The sequence below is a fragment of the Heloderma suspectum genome, chromosome 6, assembly GCF_057233095.1.
Source record: "Heloderma suspectum isolate Gila_16-S chromosome 6, 16-S_ref, whole genome shotgun sequence".
Classification (NCBI taxonomy): Eukaryota; Metazoa; Chordata; class Lepidosauria; order Squamata; family Helodermatidae; genus Heloderma; species Heloderma suspectum.
This window is the reverse complement of record NC_139463.1, coordinates 55,372,982-55,395,362: the sequence shown is the minus strand read 5'-3', so window position 1 is coordinate 55,395,362 and position 22,381 is coordinate 55,372,982. Positions and strand designations below refer to the sequence as shown.

Genomic DNA, 22,381 nt, shown 5'->3' with positions numbered 1-22,381 from the left:
TAAGGCTACTAAACCCACACATGAGTGTGCGATTTTCATTGAGAATGGGGATGAAGGGTTCAGTCTCCACTCTTCACACACTGCAGTCCCAAGGACACCCCCCCACACACACACCCCTACTATTAAGGAGAAGAAACCCTGACGTAGTTCTAATGACATGTTTAGTGTCAAGTCTAGCTTGTCTCTCAAAGGCAAAGCAGAATTTTCAGGCCCCAGCTTTGGTATGAGTGTTTCTCCTGCTAGGAAGAGGAAAAGGGAAAATGGATAGAGGAATTACCTCAGTTCGTAGCTTTGCTAGAGCTCCATGAGTTGGTGTCTGTGGAGTTGCAATGAAAATCTCTTCCAAATTTTTCCCATCAGGCTTTTTGAGGAAAAGAAAGGGAGAAACGTTTATGAACACAGATTCTTGCCCAGTGTATCCTATATGGAAGTAAACAATAAAAGGATAAGGGGAGGGGGGTGTTAGATGAAAGTGGAGATTCTCAGGATGCTAGCTTTGGTATGCTGGCCCAAATTCTGTACTCCCAAGGCATCTAGATAACCCTGCCTAAATGCTTATAGAAGTCAATGGTATGGAGTTGTGCTAAAATAACGAGTTCCACTTCCTGGCTAACAGACAGTCTACTCCGCTCAAGTATCTAACTCCCGGAGAAAACACTGGAGCCCAAATCAGGAGAGGACATGCAGGGTTTTCCTTCTACACTTGACTGTTCCCCATCCCCAGTTTAGGTCAGTTTTTGGTAATTTTAGGTTGCTGATTTAAGAAAAAACATGTAACTGAATTCTGAATTCTTTTATTTATGTTTGAATGTTTTTGGAGGCCACTTGAAACATTTGATCAGCTAGGCAAGGCAAAAAAAAGTTACATCACCTGCAAACATTCCAAGAAGCATTAAGCAAATCCAGTCTGGGACACTGAACCTTTTTCAGCTAGAGAGCCAAATTCCAGTTCAACTTTTTAGAATGGGGGGAAAAACTGCACAAAAGCTGGGAAACCACCAAATGAAGGAAAGGGGCAGGGCCAGGTAAAGGGGCAGGGCTATCTGGAGAACCCTGAAGTGCCAGATCGAGACCCCAAGAGGGTCAAATTTGGCCCCCTGGACCTGAGAATCTGCACCTCTGGTATAGGCAGACATGAGCATCCCCATCACCAGGACAAGCACCAGCAGCCATTCCAAAGCAGAGGAAATGGCAGGCAGAGGACAGCTTTTATCCCCTTTTTGTGGATCTGAAGTGACTGTGGGCTCCTATCAGAAATGGGATGGAAGGATGGAAGGTAATTATATTCTGCCTCACCTACAGTTCAAAAGCTGTGAGAAATGTATTCCCATCCCCACATCACTGTACATAAGAACTATATATTATCTTACAGCTCAATGATCCTCTTACTTGGTGTGGCAGAACACCTGCCGGTCCTGGAAAGCGCCGAGTCTTGGCTGGCAAAGAAACACGGGCAACTGGCTGAGGTGTCTTGTTAGCTGCTGTGACCAAGCGGACAAGGTGGTTGGTGACCACAGGCATCTGGAGGTTTCCAGCAGCTGCAGTTGAACATGGGGCTTTAGGGGTGGCAGGTGAGTTCTCCACAGGCATCACTGAGGGACCATATGCAGTAAGAAGCTGAGAACCACTGGTGACCATTCTAGACCCAGAACAGCTCCGGTTAGATATGCATGGCTTTGTTAGTCTTGGAGGGGTACTTGTGGACAGGTAGGAGGAGCAAGGTCTAACCAGAGGCAAACATGGGCTGTTACTCTCAGCAGTGGGTTTACCTAGAGATGTTTGAAGAGACTTAAGGATCTGACAACTGGAGTTTGAAAGGGCACCTATATTGCTGCTCACTCCTACATTAGACTGGGAGAAGTAAAACCCCACAGCAGTGGGCCTCAAAGTCAACTTTGAAGGTGTCTCTACTGGCTGAAGATGGTTGATGACCTCTATGATGTTTGCTTCCTGAGTCCTTTTCAACTGCAAGGTCTCTGAACCAACAGGTTTGGTCAATTTCACTGAATTTGCCACTCGTGGTTTCTTGGCTGTTGCCACACTGTTGTCCCTTATCTGCTCCTGGGACCCACAGTCAGATCTGAAAGACCCTGGATATGAGCATGTATCTGATTCTTCATGATCTATGCATGCAGCCAATACAAGTTCATTGTCAATCTCCTCTTCACAGGGGGCAGCCCCAGTGGGGAGCACAGCTGGATGTCTGGTGACAACCTTGAATCTTGTGCCTGAAGTGCAGCTTGATTCACATTCAACTGGCAAGGTTGCCTGGTCCTTCTGAACCTTGTGGCTGTTCACCAGAAGAGACATCTGGTTGCTTTTGACTTCGCTGGGGCAATTGCCCTCCCCAAATCTTAGTCTGGAGTAGTTTTGTACCTGCGAGACAGGGGACATAGCCTCTGAAGGGCCAAGGGTGCCCGAGTCCTTAGTTGGTGTGAGGGTGCTGCTGGGGGCTCTCAGTCCAGCCGAGAGGGGTCTCAGACATCTTAAGTTGGCAGGGGTTGGATCCAAGACCTGCTTCTCCACATTCTTCACAGCCAACAGGAAATCCTGCCAAAAAGAAAGGGTCAAAATCCTTGACATGAGGTGCCATTCCTCAAATTTGTACGTGTTCTTTCCCTAAGTAAGTTCTTTCCCTAAGATCTCAAACTGTCACAAGGCTCAGATTTGGCCAACCAGGACCTACCTCGCTTGGACCTTCCAAACAGGTCCTCCTTCAGCAAGCAAATGGAAACCTTTGCCCCCCCCCCCCCCACTCGGATGCCTGCATCTCCCACTATACGGCTGTAATTCAAATATTTTCTTACCTCGTCTTCAAATTCTGCCTCTACAGAAAATAGCTGTTGTAGGCCGCAGGCCTGTGGGGAGAAATGTAATCATTGGCAAAGTACCACCACCACCCAGTACTTTTTAACACTCTTACCACATTTATTAGCAGTTATGAACAATATGGAGTTTTTCCTCCTTGTCTCATTATTCAACAAGTTGAAGCCAGCCAATGATGATTGGTAGTAATTTCAGGGTTTCCCAAAATAAGCCCTTCTTTACACAATATGTTGTTATCTCATGGATAAACTCAGTACCATGAGATGTGGCTATGGACAATTAACTTAGATGGCTTTGAAAATAAATATTATTCATCATATTTGCAGTGAACATATCTGTCAACAACTGCAATAGCTAATTGCTCCATGTTCAGAGGCACCATTTCTCCAAATAGTCAGGACCTGGGGACAAGCAAAGGAGGCCTTTTGCCATCAGCACCCTGCTTGTGTGCTTCTTGGAGGCTTCTGACTGGCTACTGTTCGAAACAGAATGCTGGACCTTTAGTTTAATCCAGCAGGGCAGTTATGTTATTTTTTTTAATTACATTGAAAACCAAAGAGCACAAAAAGGAGATTTTGGAACAGAGAGAGGCAAGATTCTTTGCCAAACATCATACTGTTTCCCCCCAGAGGAGCTCATACAAAGAGTCACTGAACGTAATTGTCCCCCACCCTCCCACTCCGCCTTTAGATGAATCCTAAACCTAATGGGCTTCTGTTCTAAGATACCAGCCATAAGGGCAGCCCCACATAAAGTGCACTGCAATAATCCAGTTTCAAGGCTACCAGTAGCTCAACCACTGTGGCCAAACTACCTGGGCCCCATCTAAACGAGCCTTTCATTCTGGGGCAGCTGTGAGTCAAGGTCCCTAGGGACATATGGCACAGTCGCCACTTCACAGCCATCTCTGGTTTTCTCCCAGAAACTGTGGATTTCCAAGGTGGCATTTCGCTGCGATTTTTTGGGTTTGCTGCGGGTTTCCCTGCGTTTGCAGGCCGTCTGTCTCTTCCCTGAACTGACTCCGCATTTTGCGGTGGGCGTGTTGTAGATGTGTGTAGTGCCTGCGTTGCTCTGTGACGCTCCTTTATTCTCCCTGTCCCTTCGCAGCGGCACAGAGAAGCGTTTTCAGTTATTTAATGACACTTTTGCAGATTCCGACTGAACATCAGGAAAAACTTCCTGAGTGTCAGAGCAATACGGCAATGGAACCAATTACCTGGGGAGGTGGTGGGCTCTCCCACACTGGAGGCCTTCAAGACGAGGCTGGACAGCCATTTGTCAGGGATACTCTGACTTGGATTCCTGCATTGAGCAGGGGGTTGGACTCGATGGCCTTGTAGGCCCCTTCCAACCCTACTATTCTATGATTCTATGATTCGTATCTTTGCAACGGTTGCTTTTGGACTCAGTGCCCAAGGGCTGGGGGGGGGGTTTGGGGGAGGCCTATCTTCGCTCCAGCCACCATTTCGGAGCGATGGGTAGGTATGTGCCGCTCATGCGTATGAGTGCGAACCATTGCTAGAGTCTCGTGCTGGGGAACTGACAAGCAGATGGCGTGGAAATGAAGGAGGACAGAACAACCAATTTTTAACTAACAAGAGAGGGAAAGACACAACAGAACCCCTAAGATGCAAAACAGCCACTGAAATGTTGCACCCCCGCGCTCATGGGGCGGCACAGCTGCGCATTTAACGGCCCCCAAAAGGGGCACTTTTGGCAAGCGGCAATAGAACACTACCTATTCAACCCGTACACAGAACACATCATGCGACGTGCTGGGTTTGATGAAGCCAAGGCTGGAGTTAAAATTGCTGGAAGAAACATTAACAATCTCCGATATGCAGATGATACCACTTTGATGGCTGGAAGTGAGGAGGTGCTGAGGAACCTTATGACAAAGGTGAAAGAAGAAAGTGCAAAAGCTGGGTTGCAGTTAAACCTCAAAAAACCCAAGATTATGGCAACCAGCTTGATTGATCACTGGCAAATAGAGGGAGAAAACATGGAGGCAGTGACAGACTTTGTCTTTCTAGGTGCAAAGATTACTGCAGTCGCTGACTGCAGCCAGGAAATCAGAAGACGGTTACTTCTTGGGAGGACAGCAATGACAAATCTTGATAAAATAGTGAAGAGCAGAGACATCACACTGACAACAAAGGTCCGCATAGTTAAAGCAATGGTATTCCCCGTAGTAACCTATGGCTGTGAGAGCTGGACCATAAGGGAGGCTGAGCGAAGGAAGAGAGATGCTTTTGAACTGTGGTGCTGGAGGAAAATTCTGAGAGTGCCTTGGACTGCAAGAAGATCAAACCAGTCCATACTCTAGGAAATAAAGCCAGACTGCTCACTTGAGGGAAGGATCTTAAAGGCAAAACTGAAGTACTTTGGCCACATCATGAGAAGACAGGACACCCTGGAGAAGATGCTGATGCTAGGGGAAGTGGAAGGCCAAAGGAAGAGGGGCCGACCAAGGGCAAGGTGGGTGGATGATATTCTGGAGGTGACGGACTCGACCTTGGGGGAGCTGGGGGTGGTGACGGCCGACAGGAAAGCTCTGGCGTGGGCTGGTCCATGAAGTCACGAAGAGTCGGAAGCGGCTGACCGAATAAACAACAACAACAAAAGGGACACAGCGAGTCTGTTCGGGAAACGCGCAGTAAATCGCGGGTGTACCGCGGAGGGTGCTAGGCCCAAGCTGCATTGCTGCGCAGATGCGCCGGGGTGGGGGCGAAAGCGGTGCCGTGCCGGCCCTGGCCGAAGCGTGGCTGCAGCTGGCCGCCAGGGGAAGCGCTCCGAGTCCCTGGGGCCGCTCCGCTGACAGAGCCAGGCCCGGAAGCCCGCGGCCTGCTCCGCCGGCCCTTCGGAGGAAGCGCAGCCCGGAGATCGCCGCCGCACTTCGCGCCGCGTGCGGGCCATCCCGAGGCTGGGCTGGGCGCCCCCGGCGGCATCCCCTGCCAGCCAAGGGCCTGGGCGCCTTTGGCCCTGAACGGCGGGGAAGCAAGATAGAAACATCCGGCGTGGCTACACAACTGGCTGGATTCTTCCTAGCGCGCCAGCGGGGCTGCCCAGTTCCCTTGCCCGAGCAGGACGGCCGTGCGTACGCACCGGGAACGTGGGAACACGAGGACACGTGTGGGAACACGAGGACACGTGTGGGAGCCCCCCCGCGCCAGTCCCGGCCCTCGGTTACCATGGCAGAGGCAGGGCCCAGCCCCCAGGGCGGAGGACGGGAGAGGCGGGCAAGGGGAGCCCGGCGACCCGGGCCGCCGCCAGACGTCTCCCTCCGAGCTCTGCGGCTGCCCGCGTCCGAAGCCGCCGCCTCAGCGACGGCGGGCGGACGGGAGCTCGACGGCGGCGGCGCCTCCTCGCTGCGCGTGCTCAGTGCCCTCCCTCCGCCCACAAAGCACGAGCGCCTCGTGGCTATACCGCGCAGGCGCGCCCCCCGCACGTCGCCTGCCCCGCCACGGCCCTCGTCCGCGCTCGGGACGTGCGGAGAGGCCCGCGGAGCCTTCGCCGGCCCGCGGGCGCCGCGGCTCGTGAGGCGCCGGGCTCCTGCCCTTGCCCCGGCCCCCGAGAGCCGCGGGGCGACGCCGCGGGGCAGACGCGCCTTTTGAAGCGCTGCTCCGCCTCCGCCCGTGCAGCGCGCCTTAGCGCGGGCCCGGGCGCCGAGGCTCGGTTCCGGAGCGGCCTTCGCGGGTGGCTCGCTCGCTCGCTCATTGCATCTATATCCCGCCCTTTTTCCCGCAGGTAACCTAAAGCGGCACCCGTAGGCCTCCTCCTCTCCATTTTGTCCTGACAGCAACAGCCCTGTGAGGTAGGTTGGGCCGAGAGCCTGAGGCTGGCCCAACGGCACCCGGTGAGCTTCACGGCCGAGCGAGCGGGGACGAGAACCGGCGTCTCCAGTGCTCGAACCGCGGCGCCACGCTGGCTCTCGGAGGAGTTGTACCTCTGGTCGCGTACGAAGTGCTTTCCTCCCTCCATCGAGTAATGCACTGGCCTTGTAAGAAGGTTCAGTGAAAGGCCCTCTGCTTGAGACTCGGGGTAGGCCCTGTTGGGGGAGGGCGTGTCTTGGGACTGGGCTGTACCGCTGGCAGATGGGAGCCCGCGTCCCTGGGCGAAAGTATTCCGTGGGTGTAAAACTAGCCCGGTTTGCATCCTCCTTCCTGACGCCTATCTTTATGTGCACCAGCTTATTTTTTGTACGGAGGACCCTTCAGACATGCGAGCCCCCACACACCGTTTGAGCGCTGCAATCCAACCACAGGGTTTATTTTTTACTACATCAGGGAGGACTGGTGCTTCGTCTCCCCAACTAACATTTATTCACTTGTTACATTTATATCTCGCCTTTTTTCCTCCTCAAGGAACCCACGGCAGCGTACATAATCCTCCTCCATTTTATCCTCACAACAACCCTGTGAGGTGGGTTGGGCTGAGAGTCTGTGACTGGCCCAAAGTCACCCCGTGAGCTTCCATGGCTGAGTGTGGACTAGAACCGAGATCTCCTGACTCCCAGGCCAACACTCTAGCCACGACACCACACTGGCTCTCATAGGCTGCTTTCAACTATAGGCTGCTTTCAGTGGATTCAGGCCTTGACCATTTTTCGTCCTCCCTCCCAGGGCGGGAAGTAAGAACAGCTCACTTGTTAAGTGAGGGGGGTTAATCTCTTTCAGCTCTGCCCTCCAGGGTTCTCTGTCCAACAGCAGGCCAGACGTGGGGGCTGGGGAGGTGGAGTGGCAGTGGTCTATCAGGATTTGATTCCCCTGACCAGGTTCCCTATCCCACAGTCTGCTGGGATCGTGTGTGTATTTGAAGGTGGGTACCTGGGACGGAATAGGGATTCTGTTGGTGTACCATCCACCCCATTGCTCAACAGTCCCCCTTCCTGAGCTAGTTGGAGTAGTCTCAGGGTTGGTGTTGGAGACCCCTCGGCTTGTTGAGTTGGGGGATTTCAACATCCATGCTGAGGCTGCCCTGCCGGGAGTGGCTCAGGACTTCATGCCCGCCATGACAACCATGGGTCTGTCCTAAAAGGTATCTCGCCCCACCCATGCTGCTGGGCACACACTGGACCTTGTTTTCTGTGCTGGATGGGGTGATAGTGGTCTGAGAGTGGAGGAACTCTCTATAGTTCTGTTGTCATGGACAGACCACTACCTGGTGGGGTTTAGTCTTGCTGGTACTTGGAACCTTTGGAGGGGTGGAGGGCCGATTAAGATGGTCTGCCCCAGGAGGCTGAGGTATCTGAATGGTTTCCTGACAGCTCTTGGAGATTTTCCTGTTGCCTTGGCAGGCAGTTCTGTTGAAGCCCTGGCCGATCTCTGGAATGAAGAAGTGACCAGGGCCATGGACACAATCACTCCTGAGCGTCCTCTCTCTCACAGTGGAGCCACACCAGCACCCTGGTTTTCTAGGGAGCTGGCAGCAATGAAACGAATGAGAAGATGACTAGAGTGACGTTGGGAGAAAACTTGGAGTGAATCTGATTGAACATGGGCTAGAGCCTATTTGAAGGCCTACTCTGTGGCAATATGGGCAGCATTTTTTTTCCTGCCACTATTGCGTCTGCAAAGCGCTGTCCAGAGGAACTGTTTTGAGTGGTCAGGGGTCTCTTATACACTTGCCGGCAATAGGATAATTTAAACCCCTCAACAGCCGGCTGTGAACAATTTGCTCAGCACTTTGCAGACAAAATCACTCGAATCCGCTCTGACTTGGACAGTATAGTTGATACAGAGCCAATGGATGTAACTTTGGCCCCTGCTTATCCAGTGTTTATTGGATAATTTTCAATTTGTACAGCCTGAGGATGTGGACAGGATCCTGGGAGAGGTGAGAGCCATCGCATGTGTTCTAGATCCTTGCCCTTCCTGGCTCATAAAAGCAGCCAGAGGTGGACTGGCCGAGTGGGTAAGTGGAGTGGTTAATGCCTCCCTTAGTGAAGGCAGAGTTCTGGCCTGCTGAAGGAGGTGGTGGTGAGGCCTTTGTTTAAAAAAACAAAAAAAACAAAAAGCCCTTCCTGAACCCCACCATATTGGATAATTAGCCAGTCTCCAGTATTCCAGTTCTGGGCAAGATATTGGAGCACGTGATGGCCTCCAAACTCCAGGGATTCCTGGATGAGACAGATTATCTAGATGCATTTCAGTCTGGCTTCAGACCCAGTTATGGGACAGAAACAGCTTTGGTCGCCTTGGTGGATGACCTATGCTGGGAACTAGACAGGGGGAGTATGTCCTTGTTGGTTCTGCTGGACCTCTCAGCAGCTTTCGATACCATCAGCCATGGTATCCTTCTGGGCTTCCTCGTTGGGTTGGGACTTGGAGGTGCTATTTTACAGTGGCTCCATTCCTTCTTGGAGGAGCGGACCCAGGTGGTGGTGCTGGGAGACTTCTGTTCAACCCCCTGGCCATTGGCCTGTGGAGTCCCTCAGGGTTCTGTTTTGTCCCCATGTTATTTAACATATGCATGAAACCATGGGGAGAGGTTGTCTGGAGTTTTGGGGTTCGGTGTCGCCAGTATGCTGATGACACCCAACTCTACTTTTCCTTTTCATCTAATTCCAAGGAAGCTGTTGTGGTGCTAAACTGGTGTCTGTCGGCAGTAATGGACTGGATGAGGGCAAACAAATTGAGGCTTAATCCAGACAAGACAGAGGTTCTCCTGGTCATTCGAAAGGTAGATCAGGGAATAGGGATTCAGCTTGTGTTGGATGGGGTTACACTCCCCCTGGAGACACAGGTTCGCAGCTTGGGTGTACTTCTGGATTCAGCCCTGAGCCTGGATGCCCAGGTTTCAGCGGTGGCCAGGAGTGCATTTGCACAGTTAAAGCTAGTGCACCAGCTGTGCCCATCACTTGAGATGTCTGACTTGGCCACAGTGACACATGCCTTAGTTATATCCCATTTAGATTACTGTAATGCGCTGTGCCATTACAGTTGTGCCATTTTGGCAATGCCAAAGAGTGTTCAAACTACCGCACAATTGCGCTCATTTCACATCCAAGCAAGATGATGCTTAAAATCCTACAAGCTAGGCTTCAGCAGTATGCGAACCGAGAACTACCGGAAGTATAAGCTGGGTTTCGAAGAGGCAGAGGAACTAGAGATCAAATCGCCAACATTCGCTGCATCATGGAGAAAGCAAGAGAATTCCAGAAAAACGTCTATTTCTGCTTCATTGATTACGCTAAAGCCTTTGATTGTGTGGATCACAACAAACTCTGGCAAATTCTTAAAGTGATGGGAGTACCAGACCACCTTACCTGTCTCCTGAGAAACCTGTACGAGGGTCAAGAAGCAACAGTAAGAACCAGACGTGGAACAACTGAGTGGTTCAAAATTGGGAAAGGAGTACGACAAGGCTGCATATTGTCACCCTGCTTATTTAACTTCTATGCAGAGTACATCATGAGAAATGCCGGGTTGGATGAATCAGAGGTCGGAATTAAGATTGCTGGGAGAATTATCAACAACCTCCGATATGCAGACGATACCACCCTAATGGCAGAAAGCGAAGAGGATCTCAAGAGCCTCTTGTTGAGGGTGAAAGAGGAGAGTGCAAAAGCTGGTTTGAAACTCAACATTAAGAAAACTAAGATCATGGCATCTGGCCCTATCACTTCCTGGCATATAGAAGGGGAAGAAATGGAAGCAGTGACAGATTTTACTTTCTTGGGCTCCAAGATCACCACAGACGGTGACTGTAGCCATGAAATTAAAAGACGCTTGCTCCTTGGGAGGAAAGCTATGGCAAACCTAGACAGCATAGTAAGAAGCAGAGACATCACCTTGCCGACAAAGGTCCGTCTAATCAAAGCTATGGTTTTCCCAGTAGTAATGTATGGCTGTGAGAGCTGGACTATAAGGAAGGCTGAGCCCCGAAGAATTGATGCTTTCGAACTGTGGTGCTGGAGAAGACCCTGGACTGCAAGGAGGTCAAATCAGTCCATCCTAAAGGAAATCAACCCTGACTGCTCATTGGAAGGACAGATGCTGAAGCTCAACTATTTTGGCCACCTAATGCGAAGAGAAAACTCTCTGGAAAAGACCCTGATGCTGGGAAAGACTGAAGGCAAAAGGAGAAGGGGATGGCAGAGGATGAGATGGCTAGATAGCATCACCGATGCAATGAGTATGAACTTGAGCACGCTCCGGGAGAGAGCGCAGGACAGGAAGGCCTGGCATGCTATGGTCCATGGGGTCATGGAGAGTCGGACACGACTGAATGACTGAACAACAATGCGCTGTATGTGGGGCTGCCTCTGACGAGTGCTCAGAACCTTCAGCTGCTTCAAAGAGCTGCTGCCAGACTGTTAACCGGGGCTGGCTACAGGGAGCATACAAGTCCCCTGCTAGAACAGCTTCACTGGCTCCCAGTCTGTTTTCGGGCACAATTCAAAGTGCTGGTCATGTCCTATAAAGCCCTATATGGCTTGGGTTCAGGTTATCTGAAAGATCGTGTTCTCCCCTATGAGCCTACTTGTGCCCTGAGATCTTCAGGGGAGACCCTTCTCCCAGTCCCACCACCATCACAGGCTCGTCTGGTGGGAATGCGGGAGAGGGCCTTCTCAGTGGCTGCCCCAAGGCTCTGGAACTCCCTTCCCAGGGAGGCGACAGTGGCACCCTCCTTGGTATGCTTTCGCAGGCAGGTAGAAACATTTTTGTTCCGGCAGGCCTTTGGGGATAGCTAGTCAGGACCTGTGAGAATATGATGGATGGATACTATGGTTTATATTTTTTTTTATATATTTTGATATTTTATACAATTTTAATATTATTGGAGATTTAATTATATTATTAACTTGTATATTTCTATTTATATGTTTTAACTGTACAAGTTTTTAATGTTGTAAAACATGAGTTGAGTAGTGTAGTCCTTGAGTTCCAGTAGTGGGGAAAAGGTGGGATATAAATAATAGAAATAATAATAACAACAACCCATAGGAAACAATGAGGAAATCTGTGGCTTCAGAGTAGCTGTGATTGAGCAACAACATATTCACCCACGGATCCACCCACAGATATAAAAGGTGGCAGCAAGTTCATGTTCTTTCTAATTCAGATCATCTTGTATGGGGAAAATATTTTTTAATTAAAACATTTTGAAGTGCAACATAGAATTATAGAATAGTAGGGCTGGAAGGCCATCGAGTCCAACCCCCTGCTCAATGCAGGAATCCAAGTCAGAGCATCCCTGACAGGTGGCTGCCCAGCCTCATCTTGAACGCCTCCAGTGTGGGGGAGCCCACCACCTCCCTAGGCAATTGGGTCCATTGTCGTATTGCTCTAACAGGAAGTTTTTCGTGATGTTCAGCCGGAACCTGGCTTCCTGTCACTTGAGCCCATTATTCCGTGTCCTGCACTCTGGGATGATCAAGAAGAGATCCTGGCCTTCTTCTCTGTGACAACCTTTCAAGTCCTTGAAGAGTGCTATCATATCTCCCCTCATTCTTTTCTCAAGGCTAAACATGCCCAGTTCTCTCAGTCTCTCCTCATAGGGTTTGGTTTCCAGTCCTCTGATCCTCTTCGTTGCCCTCCTCTGAACCCTCTCCAGTTTGTCTGCATCCTTCTTAAAGTGTGGTGCCCAGAACTGGACACAATACTCCAGATGAGGCCTAACCAGTGCTGAGTAGAGGGGAACTAGTACTTCCCGGGATTTGGAAGTTATGCTTCTATTAATGCAGCCCAAAAGAGCATTGGCCTTTTTTGCAGCCACATCATATTGTTGGCTCATCTTCAGCTTGTGATCGACAACAATTCCAGTATCCTTCTCGCTTGTAGCGTTGTTGAACCATGTATCCCCCATCTTGTAACTGTGCATTTGGTTTCTTTTTCCTAGAAGCAGAACTTTGCATTTATCCCTATTAAATGTCATTCTGTTGTTTTCTGCCCAGCGCTCCAGTCTATCCAGATCACTTTGAAGTTTGTTTCTGTCTTCCAAAGTATTAGCTATCCCGCCCAATTTTGTGTCATCTGCAAATCAGCATTCCCTGCACCACCTCCTCCAAGTAATTAATAAAAATGTTGAAGAGCACTGGGCCCAGGACTGAGCCCTGCGGTACCCCACTCGTTACCTCTCCCCAGTTTGAGAAGATCCCATTGATAAGCACTGTTTGAGTCCGATTCTGTAGCCAACTGGATCCACCGGATCGTTGTTTCATCTAGCCCACTTTGAGCTAGTTTGCTCATCAGAATATCATGGGGCACTTTGTCGAACACTTTGCTGAAGTCGAGGTATATTATGTCCACAGCATTTCATGATTTCTACATGCAATTTAGCTCTTGAGTTTGTGTCTGGAGTGGGTCAGGGGGCAATTTAAATAGCACATTGCAATTTAAATATTGCAGTTTAAATAGCATATTCCTGCAATCTCACAAATGTTTTGTATGGGAGATTTTTGTCTGATTTCCACTCTGTTCCATATGTAACCTGCAATATTAACAGTGACTTATATTGCAGAGATCTGTTGTAACCCCTCCCAAACAGTTACAGCGCGCATCCCCCCCAAATTTGCAATATGAGAATAGACTGCACTAAAAGAGCATTTTAAAATGTTCTTTTAATTAACACGTAATAAGACCTGAATGAGAGTGAATATAAACTCCAGCCTTTGCTGCTATCTTTTCTTTATAGGTGGCCCTGCTTCTGCCCAATCACAGCTACACACTCTCTCAGTGCAATTATATATATATATATATCTACCTACTCCGAGGTGAGGCCCATTGAGTTCAGTGGCTAAGTGTGTAGAGGACTGCAGCCTAAATTTCATAATCTCTCAGTTGTTTTTTGAGGGGAGGTGTTACCCCCACCTGGGAAGGAAAAAAATAGCGTCTCTAAAATTCCACTTACCATTTTTCTTTTTATATATTTATTTACAGTATTTGTATACCACTCTACCTTGAAAGACCTCTGAGTGGTGAACAGCAGACAGGATAAAGAATAAACACCATCTTCAAATAATGTAAAATTGTTTAAAAAGAGACAGAATTATGATAAAACCAAGTTTGATCAACCGTGGCCAGTCATATCTCTATGGTTTGTGTGTGTGACTGAAGGCTGTGCTATGATTTGGCTTGGACAGAAGGAGCTTCCAGACGGCTGGCTTTTAGCATACCCAGTTATTAAAAGAGTGGCAAGAGACATGTTTTATCGGGGCGGGGAGAGAAGTCTAGATTTAATACCAAGGTCAGCCCTCGACTACAGTTTCATGGGGTGGGATGCGGACATTCCCTTTCGCAAACACAAGAGCTCCTTTCATTTGTAGATTCTATGATTCCAGCAAAGGCTTCTGCTGGAGGAAGGTGGGGAGGTGGTTTTTGCCAGTTCAATTGTCTCTTCCCCGAGCAGCCGCCAATGTTGTTCCCAAGTGTCCCCAAATCTTCAGAACAACTTAAGGTAGGGGAGTTACAGGAGGAAAGAGGAATCGGCAAAAGTCGCTGCCTCCCCCTAGCAGAAATGTCCTGCTAGCAGAGTAACGGAAATTCTAGATGCAACCCATGGTGTTCTCGGTGCAGCATAGTTACAGCATTATTACTATACTAATAGATTTAAAAACATTAATAAATGCAAAAAAGTAGGAAAATTAATGAAGACCAAAGAAAAAGGAAATATGAGATACAACAGCTCTGGTTAAATTAATAGCATATTTAAGAAGTACACAGCTTTGAAAGTATGGTCTCTAATGATTAGCTATATAACCAACTCATCTTTAGTTAATACAAATTAGTATCTTTTGGTTTAATTTAATTTAATCTGTAACAATGCTTCTAACATTGTTTGAATGCTATATTTGCGTTGCATTTTGAATTGCTTTGTAGCTCTCTGTCTTAGCAATGCAGATGTGTAAATACAATTTTAATAAAGATTTTTAAAATATATAACTGAAGCTTGCAATGCTACATTTGAAATAGTGGTTGGTCCTAATATTTCAATGGCATTATCATAATCTCTTGTTATGCACTGCCACTTCCCCAAGCAGGGAGATATTCCAGGGGCTGTGCTCCCTAGGTTTGGCTTCCTTTTGGAGGAGATTACTGAAGACTTAGGTAGCATTTGTAGCATTTGATTGATTTACAGATTCATAAGTAGAGCGGAGGTGGAGGCAAACAGCATATGCACTCCTTGCAGACGGCAACAGCTCCCCAGAGAGAGGCACGTGCACTCACCTCTTCTCTCGCTCTCCTACCCTGTTCTCATTCTGTGATCTCCCTGTTCTTGTTCCCTAAAATGCAATTTCCCCGCACATAGACCTTTAAGATCCACCATTAGTAGTGGGGGGATGAGTCCCTTTCCTTAAGTGGCTCTCACATTCCATAGATTATCAAGAAACCATCCTCTGACACCGTGGTTGGCAGTCTTTTCTCTGTCGAGGGCTGCATCCCCTCATGGATAAACTGTTGGGGGGGCACATGTCATCCGTGGTTAGGGCTGAAGCCAGTGGTGGGGCCACTATTTCCCTACGAAGGACCTGGCTGGCCAGCATTTATAGCCATATATCTATCTGAAGTCAGAGCCAAGTTTGGATAATTGGTGGGGCAAAGTTTATGGTTCCTCCCAGTCAAAGTAAGTATCAAACGAATGCACAGGACACATAGATTTGCTCCTCCAAAGTAGTATCCCAATCCCATCAGGTAAACCCAACAAAAATAGGGAGAACCTGAAGTAAATGCAAGATTTACAGAGCCGGCCCAAGAAATGTTGCTGCTTCAGGTGAAGGACAAGAAGGGGATCCTGCCCCCACCTACTCCACATCCACAAGCCAACTGGACTGACAGCTGAGACTTACTTCAGCACGTGAGGGGCAGCTTAGGGGCCTGGAGGCCAGCCACGCAGCACACAAAACTTGGTCTTGCAACAGAGTGGAACATCTCGATGGGCTACTACCGTTGCCTCCATCCCATAACATCTGCTGCCTGAAGTGGCCATTTCATGCTGCTTAATGGTAGGCCTGGCACTGAGCAGTTTGAAACCTCTACAGCTGTGTGAACTTAAATAATAATTTAGCACTTTTTGAGTGTTCAAAGCACTTTATATATATGATCTCAGTGCTTACAAAAGACCTGTATGTTAGGTCATATTATTTAAAATATTAGATACAAGGCTCTGCATCTAACATGAGCTTTCATTATTTTATTTTTCATAAGTAACCCAGAACTGGGGAGGGGGAATGAGTACTCATGCACTGCGAGTTGGACATACTCTTATCTGATCAGATAGCTTTAACACGTAACACTGAAAAGGAGCATCTCTCAGCCTGTGCACATCTATAAATATTGTTCATGTGAGACAGAAATGTGTGTTCTAGTCCACATGGGATTATATTTTTTCTTATAGGGCAATTTAGGGGAAAACCAGCAATTCACAGCACACTTTCAAATTACAGATTTGAGAAATAAAATAACATCTATGCATCGCCATCTACAGAAATAAAAGCCCTGCTGGATCAGGCCAAAGATCGAACTAGTCCAGCATCCTATTTCCACCAACCACAGCCTCCCTTGCTTTTCAAACGAGGCCCTCCAATCAGATTCACTGCAGCAGCAGTTGGGCCTATCTATATAAGGAGGCACGCTTGCGAGGGAGCCAGCTCTCCGAGCACGAGGAGCCCCAGTGGCAACGCGTCAGCAAACGAGTTAAGCAACCGTGCGAGTTGAGGAACAGGGCGAGGAGGCCAGGGCAATCTACTCTTTCCTCCCTATTCTGTTTTCACAGTAAGTAACTGTAAATAAATAACTAAATAATTTCCCCACCTTCTCATAGTAAATTAAGTTTTCCAGGGGAAACACACCCAAATAAAAAAATAGTAATGAAGGTAGAAAGCCGGCAGTGTAGAGGGGGCTTTCCAGTGTACTGCACCGAGTGCCACATATATGACTATCTGCCTGCTGGACGGAAGTCGTGGGTGTGTGCTTGGTGTAATGAGCTCCTGGCTCTCGGGGAACAAGTGTATTCCCTTGAGGCCAAGGTTGCTGACCTGGAGAAGCTAAGAGAAGTTGGTGGATGAGACCTTCAGGGACCCATTAGCTGTGCCCCACTCCCAGGGTGACAGCTCCTCTGCTGTCATGGAGAATGTGGGTCTTGGGGAAGGAGGGCGCCATTCTGAGGAAGAGAGAAATGATCCCTTAGAAGGGACCCATTCCTCAGAAGACGAACAAATATCCTCTCGCACTGAAGATGTGTCTCTGGACGGAGGGGGCTTGTGGTAGTGAGAGATTCGATCATTAGACCGACAGCTGGGTTTGTGATGGATGTGTAGACCGCATGGTGAATTACCTGCCTTGTGTGAAGGTTGCAGATATCACGCGCCATCTAGATAGCTAGTAAATAGTGCTGGGGTGGAGTTAGCAGTTGTGGTCCATGTTGGTACCAGCGATATGGGAAAATGTCGTTGTGAGGTCCTGGAAGCCAAATTTAGGTTGCTAGGTAGGAGGTTGAAATCCAGGACCACCAAGGTGGCTTTCTCTGAAATGCTACCTATTCCACGCGCAGGGCTAGCTAGACAGGCGAAGCTGAGGACTCTCAATGCATGGATGAGACGGTGGTGCTGAGAGGAGTTCAGGTTTGTTAGGCGCCGAGGAACATTTTGGGACAAGCTGGGCCTGTACAAGAGGGATGGGCTACACTTGAACCAAAATGGAACCAGACTGCTGGCGCTAAGCATAAAAAGGGTGGCAGAGCAGCTTTTAAATTAAACCCTGGGAGAAAGCCAACAGGAGCTTGGAAGCCTCCGGTTAGGGTTAAATCAACCCCAAGGGATGAAGATGAAAATGTTTTTAATTGCCCAAATGTAGAAGGGGAGGAAATAGGCCAGGAGCACATGGTAGAACATAACAGCCAGTCAGAGGGGCCAACATCCCACAGCAAAAGATGCACACGCCAGAGGCATCTGGGGAGGGACACCATGTATAGGTGTTTCTATGCAAATGCTAGAAGCCTCCGAGCCAAAATGGGAGATTTGGAGTGCTTGGTTTTAAAGGAAAACCTGGATATAGTGGGCATTACAGAAACCTGGTGGAACGGAGAGAACCAGCGGGACATAAACTCTACAGGAAGGACAGGGTAGGATGTACTGGGGAGGTGTTGCCCTGTATGTCAAAGAGGGCATAGCGTTGAGCAGACTAGAACACGTAAAAGGGGTAGGCTCTTCCACAGAAGCGCTGTGGGTGACAATACCAGGCTCCAAAGCTAATGTAGTGCTAGGAACATGCTATCGTCCCCCAGACTAGAATGCTCAGAGTGACCTTGAGATGGAAAATAAAAGCAGGGAGGCCTCCAAACAAGGAAGTGTTGTGATAATTGGCAACTTGAAATACCCCCACACTGACTGGATAAATGCATGTTCCAGTCACGACAAAGAGGTTAAATTTCTCGATGCTCTAAGCGATCATGCCCTAGAACAGTTGGTCATGGAACCAACCAGAGGGGAGGCGACCTTGGATTTAATCCTAAGTGGTGTCGCCCAGAACTTAGTATGAGATGTAAATGTTGTTGAACCAATTTTAAACATTGATCACAGTGCTATCAGATTTAATATATAAGTGTAAAATTGCCCAGGAAGTCCAACACAGTCATATTTGACTTCAAAAGAGGAAACTTCTCTAAAATGAGGGAACTGGTGAAACGGAAGCTAAAAGGGGGAGTCAAGAGGATTCAGTCTCTTGAAAATGCTTGGAGATTACTCAAAACCACAATAATAGAATCCCAGCTCAAATGTATACCACAGGTTAGGAAAGGTAGCACCGAGTCCAAGAGGTTGCCGGCATGGTTAACGAGCAGCGAGAAAAGAGGGCTTCCTTCAGAAAATGGGAGTCTTGCCCAAGTGAGGAAAACAAAAGGGAGTGCAAGCTTGCACAACGGTGATACAAGCAGACAGTAAGAGATGCAAAAAAGCATTTTGAGGAGCATATTACTAACAACATCAAGGGAACAATAAATAATTCTTTAAAGGCGTAATCCTATGCAGGTTTAGACAGACAAAAGTCCTACAACTCCCAGCATTCCCCAACCAGCATAGTCTGTCTAAACCTGCATAGGATTGCACCTTAAATATATCAGAAGCAGAAAACCAGCTAGGGAGGCAGTTGGACCATTGGATGACAATGGAGTTAAAGGAGTACTGAAGGAGGGCAATAAGATTGCAGAGAAGCTGAATGAATTCTTTTCATCCGTCTTTACTGCAGAAGATATAGGCCAGATACCTGTGCCTGAGCTGATGTTTTCAGGAACGGAGTGTGAAGAACTGAGGCAAATAGTGGTGACAAAAGATGAAGTTCTCAACCTTATTGATAAATTGAAAACAAATCACTGGGCCCAAATGGTATCCATCCCAGAGTTCTCAAAGAACTAAAATATGAAATTGCTGATCTTCTAACCACAATATGCAACATGTCCCTAAGATCAGCCTCTATACTAGAGGACTGGAAGATGGCCAATGTAACACACATGTTCAAAAAGGGATCCAGGGGGATCCGGGAAGTTACAAGCCCGTCAGCTTAACATCTGTTCTGGGTAAATTGGTTGAAGGCATTATTAAAGATAAAATTAGTAAGCATATAGATGGACAAGCCCTGCTGAAAAAGAATTAGCATGGCTTCTGCAAAGGTAAGTTCTGTCTCACTAACCTTTTAGAATTATTTGAGAGTATCAATAAACATGTAGACAGGGTGATCTGGTAGACATTGTTTACTTGGACTTCCAAAAGGCTTTTGACAAAGGCCCTCACCAAAGACTGCTGAGCAAATCTAGCAGTCATGGAATAAGTGGACAGGTCCTTTATGGATCAGTAAATGGTTAAAGAACAGAAAGTAGAGAGTAGGAATAAATAGTAAATTCTCCCACTGGAGGAAAGTAAATAGTGGGGTCCCACAGGGATCTGTATTAGGACCAATGCTTTTTAACCTGATCATAAATGATAGGAGTGGCCAAGTTTGCAGATGACACCAAATTATTTGGGGTGGTTAAAACAAAAAGGGATTGTGAAGAGTTCCTAAAGGGTATCTGGGAGAATGAGCATCTAAATGGTGAGTGTGGTTCAATGTAAGCAAGTGTGAAGCGATGCATGTTGGGGCAAAAAATCCCAACTTCAAGTATAGCCTGATGGGATCTGAGCTAGGAGGGACCGATCAGGAAAGAGATCTTGGGGTTGTGGTGGACAGCTTGATGAAGATGTCAACCCAGTGTGTTGCCGCTGTAAACAAAGGCAGACTCCATGTTAGGTGTAATTAGAAAAGATTTGAGAATAAAACTGCCAATATCATACTGCCCCTACACAAATACAGTCAGAGCCAGAAATATTGGAACAAGGATAACTGTTTTGGCAGTTGGCCTCTGTACACCACCACAGTGAAGTTGAAAGGAAACACATCCAGATGGGAGCGAAGTCAGGACTTTCAGCTGTAATTCAAGGGGTGTGACAAAAGTGGGGCACAAACCATTCAGGAAGTACAGCCAGTGGCATACACCACCCCCATCGTTGGTGGCTCATAAGTAATGGAATGAATGGCTGACAAGCAGCTGCATGGCCAGGTGTGGCCTGTTTCCTGGGTGCCCCATGACCAATCAAGCAGAGAAAAGGCCTGGAGCTGGTTCTGAGTGTTACATTTGCATTTGGTAGCTGTTCACTGGAACTCCCAACATGAGGTCCACAGAGGTGTCAAGTGAAGGAGGCCATCATTAGGCTGAGGAAACAACATAAACCCATCAGAGAGATAGTAAAAACAGTGGGAGTGGCCAACACAACAGTTTGGAACATCCTGAAAAAGAAGGAATTAACTGGCAAGCTCAGCAACAGCAAAAGGCCTGGAAGACCACGGAAGACATCTAAAGGGGATGACCGCAGAATTCTGCTCAGGGTGAAGAGGAACCCTTTCACAACATCTAGCCAGGTCAAGAACACTCTTGAGGAGGCAGGCATGTTATTGTCAACATCTACAGTTAAGAGACAGCTTTATGAATGTAAATACAGAGGCTTCACAACAAGTGCAAACCACTGGTAATGCTCAAGAACAGACAGGCCAGATTAGCCTTTGCCAGCAAACACCTAAAAAAGCCTGCCCAGTTCTGGAATAAGATTCTTTGGACTGATGAAACCAAGATTAACTTGTACCAGAATGATGGGAAGAGAGAAGTATGGAGAAGGAAAGGAGCAGCTCATGATCCAAAGCATGCCACATCATCTGTCAAACATGGTAGAGGCAGTGTTATGGCTTGGGCATGTATGGCTGCCAATGGAACCGGGTCACTGGTGTTTATTGAAGACCTGACTGCTGATAAACGCAGCAGGATGGATTCTGAAGTGTATAGGGCTATACTTTCTGCTCAGATTCAGCCGAATGCTGCCAAACTGATAGGATGCCACTTCATGTTGCAGATGGATCATGACCCAAAACATACATCAAAAGCTACCCAAGAGTCTCTCAAGGCAAAGAAGTGGGATGTTCTTCAATGGCCAAGTCAGTCACCTGATCTCAACCCAATAGAGCATGCTTTTCACTTACTGAAGACAAGACTGAAGGCAGAAAGACCCACAAACAAGCAGCAGCTGAAGGCAGCTGCAGTAAAGGCCTGGCAAAGCATCTTGAGGGAGGACACTCAGCATTTGGTCATGTCCATGGGTTCCAGACTTCAGTCAATCATTGAGTGCAAAGGATTTTCATCCAGGTATTAAGGGCGATCCTTAAGTTTGAAAAGATGTTGGTTTGTTCCATTACTTATGAGCCACCAAGGACGGGTGTGTATGCCACTGGCTGTACTTCCTGAATGGTTTGTGCCCCACTTTTGTCACACCACTTGCATTACAGCTGAAAGTCCTGACTTCGCTCCCATCTGGGTGTGTTTCCTTTCAACTTCAATGTGGTGGTGTACAGAGGCCAACCGCCAAAACAGTTATCCATGTTCCAGTATTTCTGGCCCTGACTGTATATGGTGTGACCACTCTTGTAATACTGTGTACAGTTCTGTTCACACCATATATATATATATATATATATATTGTAGAGCTGGAAAAGGTGCAGAAAAGGGCAAGGGGCTGGAGCATCTCCCTTATGAGGGAAAGTTACAACAGCTGGGATTGTTTAGTTTGGAAAAAAAGGAGGGAAAGGGGAGACATGATAGAGGTGTACAAAATTATGCATTGGGGGGGAGACTGGACAGGGAGAGATTTTTCTCCCTCTCTCAAAATACTAGAACCCAAGCTCATCCCATGAAGCTGATGGGTGGGAGCTTCAGGACAGATTAAAGAAAGGACTTCTTCACACAGCACATAGTTAAACTATGGACTTTCCTACCACAAGATGTAGTGATGGTCCCCGATTTGGGTGGCTTTTAAAGGTTGGACAAGTTCTTGGAGAAGGCTATCGATGGCTACTAGTCCTGATAGCCATGTGCTCCCTCCAGGACCAGAGGCAGGGAGCCTACATACACCAGTTGCTGGGGCACGTGGGTGGGAGAGTGCTGCTGCGCTCATGCCCTGCTTGTGGGTTCCTGGTCCACAGCTGGCCAGCTGCTGTGAACAGAATGCTGGACTAGATGGACCCTGGGTCTGATCCAGCAC

The 22,381-nt window shown here is 48.0% G+C and overlaps 2 protein-coding genes across 2 annotated transcripts in view; one reads left to right on the top strand and one right to left on the bottom strand.

Moving 5' to 3' along the window:
• The window catches only part of HROB (homologous recombination factor with OB-fold), a 36,148-nt gene that overhangs the window by 13,078 nt on the left and 689 nt on the right, over positions 1–22,381 (bottom strand). The window contains exons 3-7 of the mRNA XM_084807275.1: positions 6,680–6,874; positions 6,017–6,548; positions 2,808–2,858; positions 1,390–2,550; positions 278–361 (exon numbers count right to left, since the gene is read on the bottom strand). Of these exons, the coding sequence (XP_084663401.1) occupies positions 278–361; positions 1,390–2,550; positions 2,808–2,858; positions 6,017–6,548; positions 6,680–6,874 (2,023 nt within the window). The remainder of the gene's footprint in view (positions 1–277; positions 362–1,389; positions 2,551–2,807; positions 2,859–6,016; positions 6,549–6,679; positions 6,875–22,381) is intronic.
• FKBP10 (FKBP prolyl isomerase 10) overlaps positions 16,415–22,381 on the top strand; it is a 26,509-nt gene continuing 20,542 nt past the window's right edge. The window contains exon 1 of the mRNA XM_084804412.1: positions 16,415–16,541. The gene's annotated coding sequence lies outside the window, so the exon portion shown is untranslated. The remainder of the gene's footprint in view (positions 16,542–22,381) is intronic.